Source organism: Cynocephalus volans, chromosome 4 (genome assembly GCF_027409185.1).
Source record: "Cynocephalus volans isolate mCynVol1 chromosome 4, mCynVol1.pri, whole genome shotgun sequence".
In the NCBI taxonomy this organism is placed as follows: Eukaryota; Metazoa; Chordata; class Mammalia; order Dermoptera; family Cynocephalidae; genus Cynocephalus; species Cynocephalus volans.
This window is the reverse complement of record NC_084463.1, coordinates 158,547,078-158,574,745: the sequence shown is the minus strand read 5'-3', so window position 1 is coordinate 158,574,745 and position 27,668 is coordinate 158,547,078. Positions and strand designations below refer to the sequence as shown.

Sequence of the window (27,668 nt, the reverse complement as noted above, 5' to 3'; positions counted from 1 at the left end):
AGGGTATATTGCCCAAAAGCAAGAATCCTACTTTTAACAGATATCATGCAAGAGGCAGACTTTTGTTTCATAAGTTTGAAGATTAGGTGTTGCCATGCAATGCCTCCCGTGGTCACAGGGGCAACATTCTCGGGCATTTGGTACCTGAGCCATCTCACTTCATGATTGTGATTACATCGTTGTCTCTAATAATTCACATATAGTTCAATACCCGATATACATTCAAATTAAGGTAATTTTAAAGACCCAATATACATTCAGTATTTTAATACTCAAAACCAAACCAGATTCTCTTGTTTTCATTTTTGTCTCCTTAACTTTTTCACTTCAGATTTCAATAAAAGGAACAATCAAATGGCAGGGGAGAATTTCACTTTTGTTACCGAGTTTATTCTTTTGGGATTGACAGACCATGCTGATCTGAAAGTTGTGCTTTTTGTGTTGTTCCTGGTTATTTATGTGTTGACCTTGGTGGGAAATCTGGGCATGGTCTTCTTAATCCAAATCACCCCAAAGCTCCACACCCCCCATGTACTATTTCCTCAGCTGTCTTTCATTTGTAGATGCCTGCTATTCATCAGTTATTGCACCAAAAATGCTGGTAAGTTTCTTGGTTGTGAGGGAAACGATCTCCTTCTCTGCCTGCATAGTACAGCATTTGTTTTTTGGGGTGTTCATCACCACTGAAGGCTTCTTGCTGTCGGTGATGGCATATGATCATTCTGTGGCCATTGTGAATCCTTTGCTTTACCCTAGAGCCATATCTAAGAAAAAGTGTGTAGGGCTGGTCATTGGGTCATGCGTAGGTGGAATGATTAACTCTTTAACACATACAATAAGCTTAGGGAGACTGACCTTCTGTGGACCCCATGTTGTCGGACACTTCTTCTGTGATGTCCCTGCACTGTTAAAGCTGTCATGTTCTGATACCTCCATAAATGAGTTGTTACTGCTAACTTTTTCTGGAGTCATTATCATAGCCACCTTCTTGACTGTGATCATTTCCTATATATTCATTGCTGTTACTATTCTGAGAATCCGCTCAGCAACAGGCAGACAGAAAGCCTTCTCCACCTGTGCCTCTCACCTGTCTGCTGTGACCATATTCTATATTTCCATAAGCTTTAGTTACATTCAGCCAAGCTCCCAGTATTCTGTAGAACAGGAGAAGGTGGTGCCTGTGTTCTATACACTAGTAATTCCCGTGTTAAACCCGCTGATTTACAGTCTGAGAAACCAGGAGGTAAAGGATGCAGTGAAAAGAGCCATAGAAATGAAATGTTTCTCATGTTAATTTCAAGTCCCTATTAATTCTATAGTATTCTGGCAGTCAGTTCTCACTCCAAGAATTTCATGAATGCTAAAACTTCTAAGAATTGTAAAAAATACCCTCATTCTATACACTTTGGTGTCATATTAACAGGAAGCCACAAAGGAAGTACTTTTTAATGCATGTGCCAGCATCCCAAAAACCATAGTCTATCACATAGTTCTACTCAGGTTCTAGGTTATTAATCTCTTAATCATACATAATACATTAGTACATTTATTTCTTTCTGTTATTTGGGGAAAATAAAAATATAATAATACTTGCATTTAAAGATATAAAAATAGGGTGCTTTCTAGGAAAAAATAATAGTTGGAGCTTGAATATCCATGGAAATAGATATAATCATATAGCTGAAAATTGCCTTCATTGTCTTATGTTTTACATATCTAAAGAGGGATAGACCACCCATACAAATAAAATGGAGGATTCTTTCTGCTTCAGTCACTAAAAAGTTATTGTTTTCAGAAATAGATGTTAGAATGTATATGATATGGATATTGATCAATTTAAATTGTTGGTAACAATCAGTCATGTGGGATAAGGAGCTAATGCCATAAATTATTTCCAACAGTAATGACAACCATTATAATTATAAAGTTATTAATAATGCATGATGACAATATGAAAACAGAATAAATCATGTCAGACTTTGATACTGACAATAAAATATCATAAACTAGAACCTCAATACAAAGATGCTGTTAGGTATGGTGAAAATTATGTGTGGAATTTAATTCACAGGCAGCAAAACATTAATTAGCCCAATCTTTCTACATGTCTCCTATTTTATTTGTATTTCTGTGACTATTTTACCATTGCTATTTGTTTGCTGTGTGTTATGAACTGTAAGAAGGGAATGCAACATTGTTCTTTTTCTTTTTTTCAAGTTCTTTGAACTCTTCTGTTTTTTGGCCTTTCAATTTACATTTTAAAATCAGCTTGTACAATTTTTCTGATTTATTTTATCAATGCTTTGCAGTTTTTCCATAAAGATCTCACACATTATTTTGTTAGATTTATATCTAAATATTTCAAGTTTTCTGGTTTTGTTATAATAAATTGCAAAAGATTCTGAATAGTCAAAGCAATCCTGAGCAAAAATAAATAAACAAATAAATAAAAGCTGGAGGCATAACACTTCCTGACTTCAAATTATACTGCAAAGCTATAGTAACCAAAACAGCATGCTGCTGTCATAAAAATAAACACTGATACCAATGGAACAGAATAGAGAACCCAGAAGTCAACCCACATGCTTTCAACCAACTGATCTTTGACAAAGGCAACATGAACAGGCATTAGGGAAAAGACTGCCTCTTCAATAAATGGTGCTGGGAAAATTGGACATCCATTTGCAGAAGAAGGAAATTAGACCTACACCACTCACCACATATCAAAATCAACTCAAAATGGATTAAAGACTTAGATCTAAAAGATCTAATAAGATCTAAAACTATAAAACCACCAAAGGAAAACAGAGTGGGGGGGGCACTTCAGGAAGTAGGACTGGGCAAAGACTTCATGAATAAGACATCAAAAGCACAAGCAACAAAAGAAAATAAACAGGATTACAACAAACTAAAAAGCTTCTGTACAGCAAGGAAACAATCAACAGAATGAAAAAGACAACCTACAGAATGGGAGAAAATATTTGCAAATTATGTATCTGACATAGGATTAATATGCAGAATACACAAGGGACTCACGCAACTACCCAGTAAAAAACAAATAATCCAATTAAAAAATGAACAAAGGAGCCGAAGAGACATTTTTCAAAGGAAGATATACGAAGGGATTGATGTACTCCCATATTCATCACAGCTCTATTTACAATAGCCAAGATATGGAACCAACCTAGATGTCCATTGACAATGACTGCATAAGAAAAATGTGGTACATACACACAATGTAATACTACTCACCCATAAAAAATAATGATATTCTGCCATTTGCAGCAACATGTATGAGCTTGGAGAAATTATGTTAAGTGAAATAAGCCAGGAACAGAGGGGAAAATACTGCATTTCTTCAATTGTAAGTGGGAGCTAAGAGAGAAAGAAGGAAGTAAAGAAAAGACCACCATGTTGTGTTGGACTTTCAGAAGGAGAGAAGAGACCTAGGGTTGCTGGGGTTGCGGGGGAAGGAGAATGATACTTGGGGGAGAGGTTGGGTGGGGGACACTGGGAAATGATTGCAATTTGAGGGGTTGGGAACGCTGGTCATATTGATGTACTCACCACGTCTTGAGCACAGGTGCTGATGGTGAGCTCTGTGCCCCATGAATGTATATAGACAATTAAAATTTTAAAAATATATAAATACATAATTAAATAAATACATGGAAATTACAGAAATAAAAACAAACAAACAAGCAAATTTTCAATGTTTATTGCTTAGACCAGAAATACAATGGTATCCTGGATGTTGATCTTGCCTACTGAGTCATTGCTTGTATTCACTTAGTTCTAATAACTTTTGCTAGATCCTTTGTCAGCATAAACAATCGTGTTATCTGAAAATGGAAACAATCGTACCTGTTTGTTTGAAATCTGTCTTTATTTTCCTTTCTCACTGCACAGGATGGGGTTTCCATTATTGGGTGAACTAGGTGTGGTGAGGACAAACATCCTTGCCTTTTTTCAGATATTGGGAGGAATACCTACATTTATCGTTTCCTGATTAGGTATGATATTCACTGTAGGTTTTATTGAAAATGTCCTTTACCATTTCTTAGGAAGTTTTTTTCTTGTTCTAGAATCCTGAGAGTTAATTTTTATTTTCCACTATAAATGAATATTGAATTTCATCAAGTGCTTTTTCTACATCAGTTTAGAAATTCATCTATTTTTTCCTCTTTATTCTTTTGATATAATGTGTTACATTGATTTTTGAATGCTGAACTAAGCTTGCATTTGCAAAGTAAATTTCATTTCAGCATAATGTTTTATCCTTTTTATATATGTTGAATCAATTTTGCTAATATTTTATTGAGAATTTTTGCATCCGTAATCATGAGAAATATCAGTCTGTAAGTAATTATTATTATTATTATTATTATTGTTTATCTGCTTTTGGTATCTGGATAATACCGACCTTTCTGATTAAGTTGGGAAGCGCTATTTCTTCTACATTCTGGAAAAGACAGTGTAAACTTATTTTTTCATTAAAACTGGTAGAATTTTCCACTGACACCATCTACATCTGGAGTTTCCTGTGGAAAGTTTTCTCTTATGAATTCACTTCTCTTGCTATATGAATAACCTTTAAGTTTCACCACTGCAAATTAGAATGTTTTGTAGTTTGTGTCTTACAAAAAATCTCCCCATTTTACCTATGGTCTCAAATGTGTGGGCAAAAGTTTATTTGTAATAGTCTTACATTATAGTTTAATATTTACAGAGTCTAGTGAAGTGTCTGTTTCCATACCTCATATTCATAACAAAACTGTGTCTTTTTATTTGTTGGTCAGTTTGGCTTACATTTGTCAGTTTAAATAATCTGCTTTAAGAGCCAGGTTGGAGATTTTTTGATACTTTTCTACTGCTTTTTTTTTCTTTTTCTTTCATGGTTTATACCTTTGGTGTTATAACTTAAAAATCATTGGCATACCCAAGGTTATCTAGGCTTTCTCCTATATTATCTTCTAGTTTTACAGTTTTGCAGTTTATTTAGGGTTATGATCCACTTTAAGATAATTTTTGTGAAGTGTGTAAGGTGTGTGTCTAGATTTACTTTTTGCCTGTGAATGTCCAGCTGTTCTGGCACCATTTATTGAAAACACGATCATTGCTCCATCGTATTTCCTTTGCTCCTTTGTCAAGAACCAGTTGACAGTATTTATTTGGATTGATTTCTGGGCTTTCTATTCTGTTACACTGCTATGTTTGTCTGTTCTTTTGCCAGTACCACTCTGTCTTGGTTACTGTAGCTTCACAGTAAGTCTTGAATTTGGATAATGTCAGTCTTCAAACTTTGTTCCTTTCCTCCAATGCTATGTGGGTTACTTTGGGTCTCTTTCCTCTCCATATAAACTTTAGAATGAGTTTGCCAGCATCCACAACATATCTTGCTGGAGTTACAGTTGGAATTGCAGTAACTCTAGAGATCAATTTGGAGATAACTGCATACTTTGAAAAGACACCTGGACAAAATTGAGTGTTTCTTTTCCTGAACTTGAAATAACTCTCTATTTATTTAGTTCTTCTTCCATATCTTTTGTCAGAGTTTTGTGGCATTTCTCATATGTATCTTGTACACATTTTATTAGATTTAAACCTAAGTATTTTTTCTTTTCTGGGGGTTAATGTAAATGGTATCATGCTTTTAATTTAGAATGTGGTTTCTGACATCAGCAGGATGGTGAAATACATTCTGCTCAGCATCACCTCCACACACAAGAATACAGCTGTCGATGACTCAAAGACAAAATTGCCACATGTAATTCATCGGAAGTTGGGACAAAGGCAGAGAAATTCCCTGGGCCCACAGAAGCAAGTAAACCTGTGAGCGGTAGGAGAAAAGATCATTTCAGAACTTCTGAACTAAAAAACTCAATAAAAAGATTTAACAGCAGACTTGGTTAGACAGAGGATAAAGAAGGCCTACCTAAATTATTGGTCATCACCAAGTGGACTAATGTACACATAAAAGGTGTTCTTAAAGGAGATGAGCTAGAAAAAGGCCCTTAAAATATACCTAAAAAAATAATGGCTAAAAGTTTCCCAAGTGTGGAGAAAGACAACAGCATTCACATACAGGAAAGTCAGAGATCACTAATAAAATTCAACCCAAAGAGATATTCTCCAAGGCAAATCATAATCAAGGGTGAAAAAAAGAAGGTCGATCAGCTAAGACTGTAAAATTCAAGGAACAACACAGTAACAGCAGTGAGACACTGTGTGTCGAGTGTGTGTGTGTGTGTGTGTGTGTGTGTGTGTGTGTGTGTGAGAGAGAGAGAGAGAGAGAGAGAGATATCTCAGCCCTGAAGATGAAGAAACCAGAGATCTAGAACTGGCAACAGGTGTGTGTGTGCACACACACACAAACACACACTTACATGCGTGCACATACAAAATCAGCAAAAGAATCCAGTCCTCTTAGGATAAAAGAACAGGAAAAGGGCAACCTCACAAGTCAAATTATTTTTAGACAATAACTCCTCTACTATAGCCAAACACCACAGAAAAAAATGTGTCTCCACCCCAAACCACACAAGCAAAAGCCAAGGAGAGAGTTTAGACTTCCACCTTCAAATGACTGGAATGAGGGTTCCTAAAACCCCTTCAGAAATCATGTCAGAAAAAGCCAAGTAGGAAGACAGGAGTTTCATCTTTGCTTTATGGTAATGACCCCTGCCTCTTAAACACAGGGTTTCAATAAAAACCAGATATAGAGCCTGGATGTTTCTCCACAGACAATAATGATGCATCTCTCCCTCTCTGCCGGAGTGGTGTCAGACAAGGGCACTGCCCAGTGCTCCTGAGACCAGTGCTCTCCAGTGTTAGTGGAGACCGTCTGGGGTGCTGCAATTCTCATACATGTTCAGCTGTAAAAGAACTAATTCCCCAGTATAAATGGACACCAGGTGGAGAATCCAGACTTCCACTTTCACCTAGCAGTTCTCTCCTTCCCTGCCAGAACACTGTCAGAGAAAGTCAGTTAAAACAAAAAAATTAAATACAATCCAGTGTCTTATAACATAATGCTAATTTGTCCAGGTTTCTGCTAAGTGATAGAAGCCAGACACAAAGGACCATATATTTTATGATTACATTTATTTGAAATGCACAGGGTGGGCAAATCCATAGAGAAACAAATAGAATGTTAGTTGCATAGGGATTAAGGGGTGGGTGTTTAAGGGAGATGAGAACACTACTGTTGATGGGCCCAAGGTTGTTTTTATGGAGTAATGGAAATGCTCCAATATTGATTACAGTGATAGTTGCACAGCTCTGTGAATATACTAATACCATTGAACTGAATCTCAATAAAACTGCTATAAAAATAAAATCAGCAACAGAAAGAAGTCAGTTTATCTGATTATTACTAGATCTGAAATCAAAAGTTTAATATGTGTATAATCCACTCAGTAAAAGGCAGAATCCATGACTAGTCAGTGGGTCTTAATTTTTTATTGCTAGAGGCTGGTTAGCTGAGATGGTTAGAGTGCAGTGTCGGTAACTCCAAGGTCAATTGTTTGGATCCCTGTACCAGCACCTGTGAAAAAAAAAATCTTTATGGCTCGAAAATAATGTGAAAATTTAATGAATTTGTAAAAAATAGAACCTCAAAAAAATTCAGCAATTTTTAATATTTCTGAGCCAGTTACCTAAAAAAAAATAACTTTTTTTTTTTTTTATGTAACTGGTAAGGGGATCGCAACCCTGGGCTTGGTGTCGCCCGCACCGAGTGAGCCACGAGGCCGGCCCCCCAAAAATAACCTCTAAGTATAAATATTGGTTGGGATAGCCAAAGAATTAAACTCCATCAAGAGATGTTTATAAAATGCAAAAGTTTTCTTTTTCTTAAATCTTATTTTATTTTTATTTATCTATTTTTTAATTGAAAAATAATTGATTAAACATGTTTTGGAGCACAGAATTGAATATCAATACCTGTGTACAGTGTGTGGTGATAAAATCAGGATAATCAGCATATTCATTGTTACAAAACATAACCATTCCTTTTTCCTATTAACCAATTTCTTGCCAGCTCCCCTTCCTCTTTCCCACATCTAGTAATCACAGTTCTGTTCTCTCCTACTGAAAGTTCAATGCATTATTGTGATCCTTCCTTCCTTCCTTCCTTCTTTCCTTCCTTCCTTCCTTCTTTCCTTCCTTCCTTTCTTCCTTCCTTCCTTTTTTTCTTCCCCTCACTTATGAGTGAGAACACATACTATTTCTCTTTCTGTGCCTGGCTTGTTTCATTTAACATAATTTTCTCTCCACAACAAGAGGTAAACTACATTTCATATCTATTTTTAGTTATTCCAGCACCATTTGTTGAAAAGTCTATCTTTACTACCCTATTTACCATTGTGACTTGTCCTTTGTGGAAAATTAGTTGTTAATGAATGTGTGGCTCTATTTCTGTACTGACAGTACAATGTTTATGCCATTACACAGTCTTCATAACTATTGCTTTGTAATAGGATCAAATTCAGTTAGTATTAGTCTTAGTGTTTGTTGTGCAGTTTTCTTCTTCTTTTGATCAGCTATTCTGTGTCTTTTGCATTTCCTTATTAATTAAGTTTCATCTTGACAAATTCTACCAAAAAACAAAAAATACCTGCTTGCATTTTCTGATCTTACATTGACATATTTGAAGAAATTTGATGTCTTAACAATATCGAATATTCTAGCAAATAAACATGGTATATCTTACATTTGTTTAGCTTTCTTACGTTTCTTTCAACAATGTATTCTAATTTTTAATGTACAGGACCTCTGCATATTTTTCTTTCATATCTACCTTTAAATAATTTTTAGTTTTGATGCTTTTATTATACATTTAAAATTACCATTTCTAATATATTCATTGGAGGTATGAAGAGATATAAATTATTTTGTATATCTGTCTTTAATCCTAAAACCATGCTAAATTCTTATTTATATTAATTTTTATAGATTCCTTTAGATATTCTGAATGCACAATCTTGTTATCTACTAATAAGAATGTTTTTACTTCCTCCTTCTCAATCTGAATGCTTTTTATTACTTTTTATTTCCTCACCAGAATTGGAAAGTAAAGATCTTCTTTTCTTATATCTGATCTTAGTGGAACTTTCTTCAATCTTTTAATATTGTGTGTGATATTAGCTGTAGGGTTTTTTTTAAATCAATATCCTTATCAGTTTTATGATGTTCCATTCTATTACTAGTTTAGTCAAAGTTATTATCACTAATGAATACCAAAACTTTTAAAATGTTTTTTCTGCATCTATTGAGATGTTATATATATATATATATATATATATATATATATATATATATATATATATATATATATATATATATATATTTTCTTTTGAGTTTCTTAATATGGTAAGTGACATTCACTGATTTTTGAATGTTAACCTTGCCATACATTTCTAGGAAATACCTAATATGATTTGTTACTGCTTTTACATTTTAGTATACTCATTTGTAGGACATTTTATTTAGAATTTTGGAGTATGTGCTCATGGCTCTTATTGCTTCACCATTTTCTTTGTCGGAGAAGGGGATAAAATATGCTATTCTGGCATATTAACTAATTAAGTAAAAGGCACTTGAAAAACAGCAGGGGCAAAAAAGATCACTTTGACCTTCTTGCTCCTCAATAAAAGCAGAAGACAAAATACCCATGGCAGAGATGCCCTTCCTATCCTAGGAAGATGCAACATCATTATCCTCAAAGATGAGAAATCAAAAAAGAGAGAATTTTGTTCAGGCCTTATTAAAGATAAGTCTTTATCTTTTAAGCCTCTTCACATAATTTCGTTGGTTCTTCACAACTATTATTTGCCCAATCCAGTATAAGAGTAACTGACTCTAACTACTTCTTTGTGAGGGCTCCGGTGCCATGTAAAACGTGTATTGTGCTTTTCTCCTGTTAATCTATGTCATGTCAATTTAATTCTCAGAGCCAGCTAGGACTCTAAGAGAATGGAAGTAAAGTTTTTCTGCTCATACATCCGCTTTCGATCCAAGGAAAAACTCTGCTCACAAAATTGGGAAATATAGTTCTTCTTCAGTTTCTTAGAAGAATATATAGAAAATTGATTACTTCTATTTCTGTAAAAAAATTTTAGAGTTTCCCAATTAAGCCAGTTGGACCTGATTTGGTGATGTGGAGAAAGTTATTTCTGGCACAAATTTCTATTTTGAGATTTTCTTAACATGAATGTTTTTATAGTGTGTTTATTAGTGTCCAAATATGTGAAAATATATAATACACATTATTATTATCTTAAACTAAAACTAAAGCACATTCATATATAAAAACACCACATATAGAAACAGGAAACTTTATTGTAATAATTGAGAATAACACAAAAATCACTGTCACTCCATTGTATAACTACTGCTCTTCCTCACCTCACACAGTATGCACATTCTCCTTGCCTGCTCTCATGGCCTATAGTCAGCTCAACCAGTCACCTACACGACAACATTCCCTTAATTATTATGTTTATAATTTATCTCTCTCCATCATGGTAGGCAAATCCTTTAGCTCTTATGTTCATAAATGTGTATTCAGCATGTAGATCTGTGACTGGTATGTAGAGGGAGATCTCTAATTATACGTAGAACCTATTTGTGCTTGCTATTCTTTCTAAAGGCAGACAGAGTAAAGTTTGATGTTTATAATATAAATTATCAAAATTACATTGTACATAAATGTTAACACAAAATATTGGATAATTTTTTCCATGTTCTTTGTAGGGCATAGTTTACATCTTTGTTCCTCAAGCTATAGATCAAAGGATTCAACTTGGGTATAACCAGGGTGTAAAATACGGAAGCCAGTTTATCAGTGTCAGAAGAGTGACTGGACTTGGGCTGCACATACGTGGATATCAAAGTCCCATAGAATGCTATGACCACAGTCAGGTGGGATCCACAGGTGGAGGCCTTTTGCCTGGATTCAGCAGAGTTCATCCTCATAATGACTATGAGGATGAACAGGTAAGACGCAACAACTATACAAAGGGATGAAATCGAATTAAAAGCTGAAAAGACCAGAATTATCAATTCAAGCTCATGGGTGTCAGAGCAGAGCAAAGATAATAAGGGGATACAGTCACAGTAGAAATGACAAAGGACACTGAACCCACAAAAGGATGAAGTAAAAATCTTTATTGTAACTAGAATAGAAAGAAATGTGCTGTAGAGATAGGGTATTGCCACCAGCACCCGGGATACTCTCTGTGACATGATGACTGTGTAGAGCAGAGGGTTATATATGGCCACATAGCAGTCGCAGGACATTGCTGACAGAATATAAAGTTCACTAACAATGAAAATGATGTAGAAAGCTCCTTGCGTGGCACAGAGATGATAGGACATTGTGTTCTGATCTACAACAAAATTTACTAACATTTTGGGTCCTACAGTTGTTGAATAACCAAGATCAGAGACAGCCAGATACCTGGGAAAGTAGTTCATGGGGGTTTTCAGCCTGGAGCCCACCTTGGTGAGGATTATAATGCCCAAGTTGCCGATCACTGATATTATGTAGATGATGAGGAACAGCCCAAATAATGGAGCCTGCAGCTCAGGGCGATCAGTGACGCCCATCAGAATGAATTCACTCACCACTGTTAGCTTGTTTTTCCATCCAGGTGTATCAGAAACCCTATTCTTGATAGAGACATCAGCATAATCAATAGCTTTCAAGTAATATTATCTGGTAATGCTTCTGAATACAGAGCTAGTATAAATAAATAAAATATTGAGAGTCTCCTAAAATAAATCAACCCCCCACAAAGAAAACATACCTAAAAATAGATAAAATCAGAGATAGCGATGGTGATAGACAAAGAAACACAGACAGAGGTAGAGATACAGTTGTTTTTCAATTGTGTAAGACTTGTCCTCCAAAAAACATTTGAAGATGTTTGCAGGCATTTTGGGGGTCACAACTGGAGCCTGGGTGCTACTGGCTTCTAATTGGTAGAGTCCAAGGGTGCTTCTAAATGCCCTACTATATTAAGGAAACCATTCCACAACAAAGATTTATTCAGCCAAAAATTTCAATATGGCCAAGGTTAACAAATCCTGATCATATAGGTACAGATATAGAAACAGGTATAGGTATAGGTATAGGTAGGTAAGAGAGAGAGAGAGAGGGAGGGAGGGAGAGAGAGAGAGAGAGAAACAACAAAAGTGAAGATATGGTAGTAACTTTAGGTGTTAGGTGTATAGATGATTATTCAAGTTTTCTGCTTGTCTTCTGTGTAATGAAAATTACATAAGTGCATTCACATAATTACAGTCACATAAGATGATATAATACATATGTTTATTGCTTCATAACACTTTTAAACTCATATTACAATAATGTGTGTAAATCTTTAGACCCCCCCCTCACATTAACACATAGTCCTATGAAATCCCTTATGCCTACAGGTGGTATAGGAGGAAACAATTACCACACTTGAGAGATATTGGACAGAAAATTATAAATAAGAAAAATCTCACAAATCGTAGTAGAGATTATTTATTTTTATTCAGGGAAACATCCCAGGAAATATACACATGTAGATATAGTTTCTGCTGTACCTACATTTGTGATATATTCAAAGGAGTATTGGGCCAAATTATGCAAATCATCTTAATCTCTGTATCCACATCAACCAAATTAGCTCTTCACTGTAGTGTTCTTAAGAAACTTTAGATAAATTGAAATGTTTTAATGTATTTGTGGTAACTAGAATTATTTCTTTAATATCAAGTTCATGGTGAGCTTTCTGTTGTATTTTGCTTTGTTCTGTTTTAATTGAAGACAATGTGTCACCTGAAATGGGTATTCTTTATTTAAGACATATAAATTATTTATGTGTGACTTAACTTCTTTATAGGGGCTGTGGTAACTATTTGATAGAATAATGTGTTATCCAAGTAGCTGACCCCAGTACCTGACTTCCCCCAACTCCATGGCTATAATTGGATTGTCAACATGCTTTTGTTTTGGATAAATTATCTCCTATCTTACTAAAAATATTTAATGTAAATTTACCTAAAATCTAAAATATATCCTCCCCCCTGGGCATTTTCATTATAATTAACGTATATACTAAATTGTTTGTAACACATCAGATATGTTTTGTAATGGAAGGATGCAGGAAACTGAGCAGATTGGGAGAAAGTGAGGTCACTGGAATTGGTTTTCTATAATGAATTTTCACAAAAATTCTTTCCAAATAAAGATATCCATTACCTTAGAGAAAGAAATGGGTTTGAAATTGCTCTATACATAAAAACAACCCGACAAGATAAAATATACTAACAACTATACGTGTGTGTGTGTGTGTATTATACATACATATATACGGATTTTTGAGATGCCATTTTAAGTTTGTCTGCAAATGAGGCCAAAATAACTCATTCACACTATGATTTATAACATTAGATAATGTTGAAAACAGAGGTGTAAAATAATGTATATAAATATCCCTACTAAGCCGCTATTAAAAAAAAAAAGCTGTGAAAGTACTTACAGGAAATCCCGCTTATCTCACATAAAGCACTGCTCATAAGGCTGTGAGCTTCTGATATCCTACCCTGTCGCCATCCGTGTGTCTTTCTTATGTCAGAAACATTGAATCACAATTGGAAAAATATATATATTTTAACGGGTGGAATAAGAACAATATAAATCTTGTTTAGTAGCCATGATAAAAGGCTAAAGGAAAATTTTACATTGGTAAGTGCTGGTTTTCCTATAAGACAAGGAAGGAAGAAGAGCTTTTCCCCACCAGTTTTAGAGTTCTATGGAAAGTATTAAATTAATTTTTCATTGTTTACTTTCTGAGTTTATTACCTGGTTTCTATTTCTGTAAAGCTGTCCTCTTTCAGAGAGTTCTGTCTGCTTTCTGTCAGAATCCACTGGAAATTGAACGTGATGTTCACTGTACCATCACTATGGAGGGTACTTAAAAGACTCCTAACCTCCAAATCTTGCTGTCAGAATCTCAGTGTGATGTAGAGCCGCCCTGTGCCCTTGTTTTCTCATGAAGACATCAGAAAAAAAAAACACATTTATTCATTTATTTTAATATTTATTAATTATTATGATATTTTTGAGAAGAGTTCTTGAAGAACCTTGAGTTACTAAAATGACTAAAGACTTGGAAGAATATCAAAATAGAAACAAGAGCAGTCCTACTATGCTCAGGTATTAAAAAGTTCTAGATCGCACACAGAAGTGAATCAGACATCCTGGTATCTTCCCACGGCTTTGCCATGGAATAAACGGGCTGTCTTGCCTACGCCACTGGAGCTTTAGATATTTGAGTATTGGCAACATAAGGCATCACGTGAAACACAAATATTCTGTTTTTACCTGTAATGAAGCCTCTGTCTTGACTACCCCATGTGCTCTTTAACACGAGATACTGAGAGCAATTTATACATTTGTTTCCATCCTTTGAGACTCTGCCTGGGGAAATGCAAGCGATTTGTTGATCATCCCTGAAGCTTTTGGAAACTTAACAAGAATGCAGGGAGTGTTTATTAATTGCCCAGAACAATTTGTAGTCACCATAAGTGATTTAGATTTATATCTTTGTTTGCTTATTGAATTTCTACTTTTTGTTCTTGGTTAGCTTTCTTTCTTTTGGGGTTTCCTTTTTTTTTTTTTTCCCCCTTCACTGTGATGGTTAATTTTATATGTATACACTTGGCTACGCTATGGTGCCCAGTTGTTTGGTCAATCATCAGTCTAGTTGTTACTGTGAAGGTACATTTTTAGTTTTGATAAAAGTTTAAGTTGGTAGGCTTTGAGTTCAGCAGATGACCCTTCAGAATGCGGATGGGCTTCATCTAATTAGTTTAAGGGCTGTTGATCAAAGACTGATGTCACCCAAAGAACTGATTCATCCCTCCAGACAGCTACATCGAAATTCTGCCTGAGTTTCCCACCTTCACACTCAAGACTCCAGCCTTAACTCTTGCCCCAATCTCCAGGCTGCCAGCCTGCCTCTCGGGTTTCTGTCCTGCCAGCCCCCACAATAGCTTAAACCAAGGAAAATCATATGTGTGCGTGTGTATACATACATACAGATATACGTAAACACACACACACACACACACACACATATGTGACCACAGAAAGAGAGATTCGTTACTCATATTCTCATTCGTATTCATAGTGAATTATCATCTGTCTGTTTAGGATTCTATTCTGTTGTATTTGCCTTTATTGCATTTCAATATTTCTTGTTTTCCATAATGTCCAATACCTACTTCTATTATTGTTGTCCTCCTGGGTACATATTCAACTGTGCTTTATATAAGGTCTGCATTACTAATACATCTGACTAAAATGCATGTTTATTTGCATTGTTTTACTATACATAAGTTATTGTGCTGTTAATTTATTGTTGAATTATCAGTCACGTTATCTGTGATGTAGCCAGGCTGTGACTTTGTGGGTTGTGTTTTTCTAGTACTGCCTTTTTGGTTTGTCTTTGTTCTTACTTGTTGGCATGGTTAGTAATTAAGTAAATTAATTGTGATAGCACTGAATATAAGAAACTGCGCATACGGAAAATGTCAAATTTGACAAGTTTAAACATACATAAGCATCTGTAAAACAATCAAAAACACATAATTAAGTGGAGTTCTTCTAGTTTTCACTTGAGTTTGCCGTTTTTGCAGTGCACTCCGGATACTCTCTGAAGACATGAAGGTGGGGATGTCACAGGATTCATCTCATCTGTTTTCCATCTTTCAGAAAAAACTCTCCTTTGTTGTCTCATGTCAGTGTTTCAAAAATTATTGCTTCACATATATTGCCTTTGTTTTTTTTTTCCTTTTTCTTGTTTTAGTCGGTCATTAAATCGATTATCTATTACCCCATATTAGTTGGTAGCAGAGGAGACTAATCAGCATATATTAAGTGAGCTCTGGAAGTATTCTTTCTTTTCTTTTTTTTTTTAATAATTAACTTTTTTAAGCCTCTTTCATCCACATAAAAATAAGTAAATATATTGAACTTTTATAAACTTATATCAAGATTCTGATTACTTCTCATCCCCTGACTGTTTCCATCCTGGCATATGCCGTTGTCCTCTTCTGAAAGTGTCACAGTTAAAACCCCACACGGTTTTCCATCTTCAGTTCTTAACATTCTGCAATCTATTATTTGCACAACACTCACAGCTGTCCATTAACCAAAGATCACATCACTCTTTACCTAAAAATCCTACAATGCTTCCTCAATCAATCAAAACAAAAGGCAAGTTTGACAATGGCCTATATAGTCCTACTTGGTCAAGTTTTACATACAAATCAATCATGGTGCAGTCTATTTCTTAATCGTATTTTATGCTCCAACCACCTTTGACTCTGTTGTTCCTCATCACTACAGTCTTATTGTTATTTAAGAACTTTTGCACTAATAGACTTCTCACCTGGGAAGAGTCTTCCCCTAGATATCCACACAGGCTCCTCACTGAACTCTGCAAGTGTTTGTTTAAATGTCATTTTCTCAGAGGGCTCCCCTGACAAACTAACTTCAAAATTTAACTCCCATCCTTGCGACTTGTTCAATTCTTTTTTTGTTTGGCTCAATATCATCTATCATGCTATATAACTTCTCATTCTGCCTCTTTTATGTGTTCTCCGTAAGCTTCACAAATGGAGAAATTTGGTAGTTTAATTTAACAATTTATGTTTATTGAAATTAACGGTATATGGTTTTTGAGTTTATTGGGGATCTGTTATGTGCCTTTTACTGTCCGAGGCACAAAAGATAAAGTAGTGAATAGAATATACTGAGTCTCTGATTAAAAAAATAATAATAATAACTTTAAAGAAGAGACATGAAAACAGGCTATAGGTGAGAATATGTAGAAATGACCCCTAATCTGTACTAGAAACTAAATATAGATTAATATCTGAAGTATGAGCAGGGATTAATCATATGCTAATGATAGCTACTGGTTGCAAAAAGTTAAAATGTTTCATTATTTCTGTGCTTGTCACATGTTGATTCTTGATCATCCCATGGAGACAACAGTGCAAGGTTAAAGCAATAACAATTATAATATATATTGGTTGTTGCATAATTTATTGTAGCCATACCCTATGTAATTTTAAATAGAGTATTTGCACACATTTTCCATGTTCTATGTAGGGCATTTTTCACCTCTTTTCTCCTCAAACTGTAGATCATGGGATTCAGCATGGGTATGACCAAAGTGTAAGATAAAGAGGCCACTTTATCAGTATCAAAGGAATGGCTGGATTTGGGTTGCACATACATAAAGAACAGAGTGCCGTAGAATATGACTGTCACTGTCAGGTGAGATCCACAGGTGGAGAAGACCTTGCTTCTGCCTTCTGCAGAGTTCATCCTGAGGATGGTGACAAGGATCTGAACGTAGGACACAGATACTATCAGGAGAGAAGAAATGAAATTGAAAGATGAAAATACCAGAATTATCAATTTAATTTCATGTGTGTCTGAGCACAGCAAAGATATCAGTGGCAGACTATCACAGTACAAATGTCTGATGACATTATGGCCACAAAACGAGGAATGAAAAATTTTTATGATGGCAGCAAAGACAAAATCACACTGTAGAGATAAGGTATTGCCACCAGCCCCCTACATAATGTTTGTGACATGATGACTGTGTAGAGCAAAGGCTTACAGATGGCCACATAGTGGTCATAGGCCATTGTTGACAGAACAAAAGTTTCACTAGTGATAAATATGCTGAAGAACATGAGCTGGGTAGCACATGAATTATAGGAGATTGTATGTTCATCTACAACAAAATTTACCAACATTGCGGGTCCCACAGCTGTTGAATAACCAAGATCAGTAAAAGACAGGTGTTTAAGGAAAACGTACATGGGTGTTTGTAGCCTTGAATCTATGTTTGAGAGGATGATCAAGCCTAGGTTACCAACCAGTGAGACCATGTATACAATGAAGAAGAGCCCAAATAATGAAGCCTGAAGCTCAGGGAGGTCTGTGATTCCCATTAGAATGAATTCATTCAGCATCATTCGGTTGTGGTTGTCCATGCATGCAGGCCATTCGGGAAATCTAGGCTGGGGATAAATAAGAAGTAGAGGATGGTGTTTCCTAACAACATTACTTGGCTTTTCAGAAGTTGAGCTTTTGTTCTTGATTTTACTTTTCAAGTAATATCAACCAACTACATAGAAGCCAATGTTTAGCTTTCACCAAAGATTATGATAAAGACAGATAGAACATTGTACTACCACGAAACTTCAGTTATCAAAACACATTGTTCAAGCTGTGCCTAAGTTGCCTAGATCAGGTGTTAGGAACTACAGTTTAAAGGAAGACAGGTCCATGAAGAGTCACTGGAATGCTGAGATGGTAGTTACTGAAATAGGTGAAATCCACCCACCTCTAATGAGGCATTTTTCTGTGCTCCTCATGTGTTCCTAACATAACCTGATATGAATAATTTATGGATTTCTTTCCTCCTTAAAGACTGTCCCTGAGGAGAAGGTATGCAAGTTGTTAATTATACCTAAATTCCAAGAATGCCTAAACTCACCTAGTTCAAATCATAGTCCTCTGCAAACTTTTATTCCTATAGGTGGTACAGCTGAAACTTTACTACATGTGACAGATATAGCACAGGTGTATAAATAATAACAGCATAATGGATCTTAGTGGCCATCATTTATATCTAGACAAAAAAATGCCAGGAGATATATTTATGTAGATATATTCTATGCTATATCTTTATTTATGGTATATTTGAAGGGTTACTTTGAACAAATAGTATAAGTTATCTAAAACTCTTTATTCTCACATTCAAAACCATAAAGTCTTTGCAGAGTTATTGGGAAGAGTAAATACATGTTTCAATGTGTCTATGCTCTCTAGAAATATTTTCTAAATGTCATGTACACAGTGTGTTTTTTGTTTGTTTGCTTTTTTTTGTTTGTTTACGTTATTTTAAATCATGACAGTACCTTGCCTGAAAGAGGTTTCTTTACATATGCACAGGTAAATTCTTCTGGACCATTATTTGACTTCTTTGTCAGGGCTATAATGAAGTATAGGTGAGGACCAGCTAAAGCAGAATGCAGCACACGCATCCCAGCCCCAGTGCTTGCCCCCCCACCCATGCTCTGTGACTAAAATTGGCCAATCCATGTGCTGTTTTTTTGGATTATTTATCTTTTATTTTTCATAGCTATTTTAATAATATTTTAATATAAATTACTTCACATACATTTGCTTAAATGTTAATCTTCCTCCTAGGGCATTTCTATTACAATTTAGATATGCTAACTTGTATGTAAAAAGTTCAGTGCACTTTATCATGAGAGATTTTAGGGGAATATGAGGAAATCTGAGCAAACTGGGGGACAGAGAGGTCAGTAACATTGATTTTAGGTAATGAAAATCTATTAAATTTCTCCTTTAGAGAAAATGATATTGCAGATTTAAGAAAAACCAACAAACAAAAAAGGTTGAAAAGCACTATGCTACACAATACCATGGGAATAAAATAAAATACGCTAAAGATGAGATATATAAGGGTTCCTCATTGTGATCTGAAGTCCTTCTGTGCATGTAGCCTACGGGAACTTCTTCCTTAAACTATGATATAGCACATAATGCAGATGAACATGTGTTTAATAAAACTAAAATGAATCTGAATATCACTAGTGCCACACAGATTAAAAATATACCAGAGTGGAAGATAGAGGTCGCATTAAGGTAAGAAAATAATTATTGTTATAAAAAAAATCTAAGTTCCAATGCTTCTTAAAAAAGAAAGAAAGAAAAATGATGCTATTTACAATAGAAATTGCAGTGACAGCAGTCTCTGAGTGAGCTATAAACAATAATTAAAACATACAATTATACAACTTGAAATTAAATGCAAATTGAAATTAAAACAATTAAAATGTTGCTTATAAGATTGCGACCTCCTATTATTTTACCCTGACTCTATGAGCACAACTTTCTTACATTAGACATATGGAAGTGTGTACCAGTAGATAGTAGTATTAGAAATGTATCTTCAGTAAATACAGTCAGAAACAATATAAATATTGTAATTCGTTTTGTTTTCTTTTGAAATTATGAAAGGCAAAAACAATGATATCACACTTGATAAGAGCCTGTTTTCTTATAGGGTAATAAAAGATAAATGAGCTTCTTTTCACCAGTTTTGGAGTTCTATGGAAAGAACCTAGTTGCTATTTTATATATTACTATCTTTATTGAATATAAATTCTATTTTTAAAAAGCTATACTTTTTGAGAAAATTATGTCTGCTTTTTGTCAGACCCCATTGGAAATTGAAGTGCATTCTGAACAATGTATCTTACCCTAAAATTGGTACTTCAAAATCTCCTTCTCTTCAAATAATGCTTTTCACATCTGAACGTGAGGTAGAAACCCCATTTATCTCATGAAGACATGGGAAAAAAATCATAGCTATACACTTATTAAATAATAATTGAATGTTAAATCATTTTAAAAGGGTCACAAAGAAGAGCCCAGAATCAATAAATAAGTATTTAAAAGGACATGTACATGACTGACTAAAGACATGTACATGATTGTACATGATTTACTAAGAAACCTGCAGTTTCTTCATTCTGCCATTTTTAAAATATGTAAATCCTTTTAGCTGTGGTTCATTTGCTCTCAGTTTTGGCCTTAATTAGAGATAACATTATTTATATAAAACAAATACTTTATAAACATATGCCATGATGGCATTTTAAAGATGCTTATGAGCCTACCACACCATTTAAAATATTCAAAAAATATATATGAAGAAAACAGAAGAGAGGTCCTATATCTACTGAGGCAAAAGTGAGGAGTAGAAAGCACAGGGAACTGAATCCAAAATGGTCACATTTTGCTATGGTTGTGCCGTCTAATTAAAGTGGAACTTTGCAAAGGTCACTAAAACATTGTGGATATCTGTAACATGTGGTCCCATGTAAAACACTTTATCTTTTTACCTGTAATGAAGCCTCTGTCTTGACTCCTCCATGTGTTTCTCATAGTGAGACCAATTTATGGATTTTTTTTCTCCTTTTGAGACTCTCCCCCAAGGAGAGGCCTAGCAATTTTATGATTATCCCTAAAGACTTTGAGAGCATAACAAAATGCCTAAAGGCTGTCCATTGGTTGTCAAGAGCAATTTGTATTCACTAATGTGTTAGGGTTCTCCAGAGAAACAGAACCAATTGGTCATTCACGGATAGTTGAAAAGGAATACATTAAGAGGAATTGGCTCATGCAATTATGCAGAGAGAGAAGTCCTGCCATTTCCAGTTTGCAAGCTGCAGGTCAGGAAAGCTGATGGTCCAGTTTCTGTCCAAATCTGAAGGCTTGAGAACCAGGGGAGCCAATGGTGTAGGTCCTAGTCTGAGTCCAAAGGCTCTAGAATCTGGGAAGCCAATGACTGATGGCAGAAGAAGATGAATGCCCCAATTCAAGCAGGGAGCAATCGCTCTTCCTCTACTTTTTTATTCTTTTAAGGGCTTCAGTGAATTGGACTGATGCCTACACCCATTGGTGAGAGCAGTAATCTTTACTCCGTCTATGTATTCACTCTTTTTTTTCCAGAAACATCCTCACAAATCCACCCAGAAACAATGTTCACCAGCTATCTGTGCATCACATAGCCCAGACAAGTTAATAAGTAAAATTATCAATCAGTAGCCGACCCCTTGTCGACTTAACACACACGTGTATCTCCTTAAACCATGCTTAATCTTCAAATAAAGACAATAACAATATCATAGCTCTGCTTTACACAATACAACTTTCCTGCATGCAAATGGAAACTCACTAATCCCTTCCCCAGAAGAGAAAGTATAGTCCTTGAGCATTGTTTACTCTTTTGCAGGTATTCCCTGATTAAAATTCTGTGATATAAAATTAACAATATTTAAATACTTTTATAAAGTCAATACATCTTACATTACATGATAATGGAATAAGAGGGGAAAAATATATTTGCTTAATACATACACACACATGTTCATAACAAAATATGGAAGGAATATTTATGACAACTAAAGACCTCGTTTCTGTAACTGGTCACATGGTTGTAGCTGGTATTTACAAGAATTTTTTCTACAACACACGCTATATTGTCTTTGCTAATAGCAACTGCGCAGTTGGTTGTGATTCACTCCCTGATAAGGTGACCCAAACCTTCATTCTTGAAGAGTCTGGACCTTTAGTAGTTATGTCTGGATTGGGTTGTTCTAGTTTTCCATTGACATTAACCTGCCATCATGTCCAATAATTTTGTGAGCCCATTATGTGATGGCGGAAAAATGGAAAAAAGTGATTGGAGTCCATAGATCGGGTCATGCTATCAAATTGACTATTAAAGTCTTCTTCTGATGAGGTTGAAACCATGCCCCGATAAAAGGGTATTTAAAAAGTTTTTTCTCACTCCTATGAATAGTCTCCATAAACTCAAGGGTTAAGAACAAAAGCTGAGTCTCCCTCCTGCTCTCCTGCTTTCCTGATCAACCTTTTTGAACAAAGGTGTTCCAAAGGGAAGCCAAGCTGATAGTTAACCTACGCTCTAGTTCAGAAAAGATCATGTTAGAAACGCACATTTGCTGAGTCTGAGTGAAGTATTTTAATGTTTCAGTGATTCTTGGCTAAGGTCACTGTCTTTGACTCTTCCAGCTTCAAGGTACACCAGGAACTTGAGGTTCACCAGACTACCGACCACACACCTCATGACATCAGGAAACTCTGTTCATCATGGAATCCTGACTTTTGACTCAAGCCACCTGCAAACTCCGTAATTCCCCCCCTTCATTAGCTCTCTGCACACACCTGCATTACTTTCTTCCCTTTAAAAGCCATAAACTTTATTCAGTCAAGGAAGAAGGTTGACATTGGTATTCTGCTCACCTGCTCTCCTGGCCATAAAAAAAAAGCCTTTTCCTTGCACTATTTTTGTCTGTCTGATTGCATCTTGTCACAACGAGCAACAAAAATCAATTAGATCTTTTTGGCTCAGTTACAAGGTCACCTTATGTTGAGCATTCAAAAAGTACACAATTATCTTCACCTTTATTTTTCTTTGCCTATTTGAAGAGTTCTGTCTACATACTTATTCCCCAGATGTATTTGTCACCAATTTTTTGATTATTTTCTCTCCAGCTCCTTCATTATCTAGCCAGACCACTGGCTATAGCCCATGAATCCTGTGTAATCATGTAATCACATGTCTGGCTATTTCTCCTTCTAGGCAAAGTGCACAGCCAGTTGCACTGCCCACATTTTTGCTCACTATGAAAATTTCCCCACACCACTGTGCATCTAGGATGTAGTGCTGCAATTGTGTATTTTCTGGTGGTGGCTGCATATCAGAGTACAAATGAGAGTCTTCACTTCCCGTGTCCACTAAATGAAGGTTCCCAAGAGGCCATAGGTAAAGGCTGTGAAAGAGAAGGTAGTATAGCAGGACTGGGAACCATGGGCATTTGGGCTGATTCATGTGGCAGCCCGTAACCATAATGCTAACCCTAACCCTAACACTATGCCTAGCCCTGGCGCTAACCCTAGCCCTAGCCCTAACCCTAACCTCAGCCTTAACGCTAAACTTACCCCTAGCCCTAACCCTAAACCCTAGCCCGAGCCCGAAACCTAACCCTAGACCCAGGCCTAACCTTAGGCCTAGCACTAACCCTAACGTCAGCCCTAACCCTAACCTTAGCCCTGGTCCTAACCCTAAACTTAGCCATTAACCTAAACCTAGCACTAACGTTAGCCCTAACCCTAGCCCTAACCATAACCCTAGCCCTAACCATAACCATAGCCCTGGCCCTAAAACTAACCTTAGCCATAACCCTAACTCAAGCCCTGACGTTAGCCCTAATCCTAGCCTTAACCATAACCCTAGCCCTAACCCTAAACTTAAACCTAGCCTTAACCCTAGCTCAAGACCTAACCCTAACCCTAGTTCTAACACTAGCCCTAGCCCTAACCCTAAACCTAGCCCTAACCCAAACCCTAACCCTAGCCTGACCCCTAACCCTAACCCAAATCTTAAACCTAGCCCTAACACTAGCCCTAGCTCTAGCCCTAGCCCTAGCCCTAACCCTAGACCTAACCCTAGCCTTAGCCCAAGCCATACCCCTAATCCTAGCCCTAACCCTAACCCTAACCCTAAACCTAACCCTAGCTCTAGCCCTATCCCTAAACCTAACACTAGCCCTAACCCTAGCACTGGCCCTAACTCTAAACCTAACCCTAGCCCTAGCCATAGACCTGGCCCTAGCCCTAGCCCTAGCCATAGACCTAGCACTAGCCCTAGCCCTAACCCTAGCCCTAACCCAAGCCCTAACCCTAGCCCTAGCCCTAGCCCTAAAACTAGCCCTAGCCCAAGCCCTAGCCCTAACCCTAACCCTAACCCTAAACCTAGACCTAAACCTAGACCTAGCCCGAACCCTAAAACTAACCCTAACCCAAACCCTAAACCTAGTCCTAACTGTAGCCCTAGCCCTAACTCTAACCCTAACCCTAACCATAGCCCGAGCCCTAACCCTAACACTAAGCCTAACCCTAACCCTAACACTACCCCTAACCCTAGCGCTAACCCTAACCCTAACCCTAACCCTAGCCCTAACCCTAGCCCTAGACCTAACCCTAACTCAAACTCTAAACCTAGCTCTAAACCTAGCCCTAGCCCTAGCCCTAAACCTAACCCTATCCCTAGCCCTGGCCCTAACCATAGCCCTAGCCCTAACCCTAACCCTAGCCCTAGACCTAAACTCAGCCCTAACCCTAACCCTACCCTAATGCTAAAATCTCCATAAGTGTGGGCCTGGAGACCCACCTAGGCTTAAATCTGACCTTAAACATAAACCATAACGCTAAAACTAATCCTACCCATAACACTAATGCTAACACAAACCCTAACCCTATACATAAACCTCTCCCTAACCCTAACCCTAGACCTAGCCCTAACCTTAGCCCTAGCCCTAACACTAACACAAACCCTAACCCTAACCCATAACCATAATGCTAACCCTATTCCTAACATTATGCCTAGCCCTGGCCCTAACCCTAGCCCTAGCCCTAACCCTAACCTCATCCCTAACCCTAAACTTACCCCTAGCCCTAACCCTAAACATAGCCCTAGCCTGAAACCTAACCCTAGACCCAGGCCTAACCTTAGGCCTAGCACTAACCCTAACGTCAGCCCTAACCCTAACCTTAGCCCTGGCCATAACCCTAACCTTAGCCATAAACCTAACCCTAGCCGAAACGTTGGCCGTAACCCGAGACCTAACCATAACCCTAGGCCTGGGCCTAACCCTAACCTTAGCCATAAACCTAACTCTAGCCCTGACGTTAGCCCTAACCCTAGCCCTAACCATAACCCTAGTCCTAACCCTAACCCTAAACCTAGCCTTAACCCTAACCCTAGTCCTAACCCTAGCTCTAACCCTAGCCCTAGCCCTAAACGTAACCCTAGCCCTAACCCAAGCCCTAACCCTAACCCTAACCCTAACCCTAACTCTAACCCTAGCACTAGCCCTAGCCCTAACCCTAACCCTAACCATAAAACTAACCCTAACCATAACCCTAAACATAGCCCTAGACCTAACCCTAATCCTAGCTCTAACCCTAGCCCTAGCCCTAACCATAACCCTAACCCTAGCCCTAGCCCTAACCCTAACCCAAGCCCTAACCCTAGCCCTAACCCTAACCCTAGCCCTAACCCTAACCCTAACCCTAACCCTAGCCCTAACCCTAGCCCTAGCCCTGACCCTAAACCTAACCCTAACCATAGCCATAGCCCTAAACCTAGCCCTAGCCCTAACCCTAACCCTAGCCCTAACCCTAAACCTAACCCTAATCCTAACCCTAGCTCTAGCCCTAACCCTAAACCTAACCCGGACCCTAACTCTAATCCTAACCCTAGCCCTAGACCTAACCCTAGCCATAGCCCTAACCCTAACCCTAATCCTAACCCTAAATCTAACCCTAACCCTAACACTAACCCTAACCCTAACCCTAACCCTAACCTCAGCCCTAACCCTAAACTTACCCCGAGCCCTAACCCTAAACTTAGCCCGAGCCCAAAACCTAACCCTAGCCCCAGGTCTAACCTTAGGCCTAGCCCTAACCCTAACCTTAGCCATAACCCTAACACTAACCCTAACGTTAGCCCTAACCCTAGTCCTAAACCTAACCCTAGCCCTAACCCTAACGCTAATCCTAACCCTAGCCCTAGCCCCAGCCCTTACCCTAGCCCTAACCCTAACCATAACCCTAGCCCTAACGCTAACCATAGCTCTAGCCCTAGCCCTAGCCCTAACTCTAAGCCTAACCTTTCTTCAGGGATGAGGTAGGACTCGGGAATGTCTGTTGCGCTCTCACTTGTTGGCGCTCAGGAAATGTCACATGATGTCGTCTATTTTTCTCCGACCTGCGGATCAAGCCCTCATCTGCCTTATTCTCCCCCCGCCCCCGGAGGATGCTGCTGTCCACAGAGTCGTGCAGAGAGAAGCCGCAGTCCCGCCGCTGTCGCCTCGCGCTGCCACACGGGGTCGCTGTCGGGCCTGTCCGGCGCGGGTGCGGAGGGACCTGCCGCTGCGACTCCGTGCAAGGCTCCAGTCCAGGGCCCCAGCCCGGCCGGGCTCTGCCTCCCCTGGGCCCCGACCCCGACCTGCCCTCCCGGGACCATGCCGAGGGTCCACGGCAATAAGCCCTCAACGGCTCCCCTTTCCCTGGGCGAGGGGCCCCTCTCAGGAGGGGCTGCCTCAGTGGATCCAGGACGTCTGACCCTTCCCAAGGAGGCCCCAGGGGTCTAAGGGGCCACCTGGCTGCCACCTGTCTCTGTGGACAAGATGACACACGCACGCACCAAAAGAAGAAACATCTCTGAAGGGCGCCCACGACAGCGGCCTGGGAGATACAGAGTAAAGACAGGATTTCCTGCCAACCCAGAAAACCTCTCTTCAAAAGTGGAAGGGAGAAGGTTTAATAAGCATTAAACCAGAATCTGGTGCGCATCGCAGGCGATCCGCAAAGAGACTGCAAAGACGGAGAGAACTCTCACGCTTTACATAACCACGCAGAAAACTGCCCGTGACACACCTGTCCTCAAAACAAATGACAGCTAGTCCTCAAGCATGAGGACTTGACAGCACCACTGGGCACACACAGTTCACCCAAAGTTTCCCTGTGGGTCACGTGGGCACCTGTATTTGCCAATTGTCTTTACACAAAGGGGAAATGCCTTTCTCTGTCTCTATGACAGGAGGTAGGTTTGCAGCTTGCAGCCAGGCACCAGCTGAAGTGAGGCTCCTATACCTGCCCACAGCAACTGGGAGACAGGGACGCTAACTCCCTCGATGGTTAGTTACATTTAAAAGAACAACTTAAATGTCTATCAAAAGAGGAATGGATAAAGAAAATATGGTATGTTTACAAAATGTAATACTAATAAGCTTTTTTAAAAAAGGGAATCCTGTCATTTGTGACAACATTGATAAATCTGAAGGATATTATACTAAGTAAATAAGCTAGGCACAGAAAGATAGGTACTGCATGATCTTACTTACATGTGAAATCTGAAACAATGGAACTGATAGAAACAGAGAGCTGAACGGTGGTTACTGTG

At 37.8% G+C, this 27,668-nt stretch overlaps 1 protein-coding gene and 2 pseudogenes across 1 annotated transcript; 1 reads left to right on the top strand and 2 right to left on the bottom strand.

The window, feature by feature from the left end:
* Positions 1-354: 354 nt before the first annotated feature.
* Positions 355-1,294, top strand: LOC134377286 (olfactory receptor 5J3-like; annotated as a pseudogene).
* A 9,419-nt stretch (positions 1,295-10,713) lies between these two features.
* On the bottom strand, positions 10,714-13,606 carry LOC134376679 (olfactory receptor 8K3-like). The gene is made up of 2 exons (XM_063095160.1): positions 13,596-13,606; positions 10,714-11,668 (listed from the first exon to the last, which is right to left on the bottom strand). The coding sequence occupies exons 1-2, from the start codon at positions 13,604-13,606 to the stop codon at positions 10,714-10,716; spliced, it is 966 nt and encodes a 321-aa protein (XP_062951230.1).
* Positions 13,607-17,122: 3,516 nt separating this feature from the next.
* On the bottom strand, positions 17,123-18,072 carry LOC134376678 (olfactory receptor 8K3-like; annotated as a pseudogene).
* Between the last annotated feature and the right edge of the window lie 9,596 nt (positions 18,073-27,668).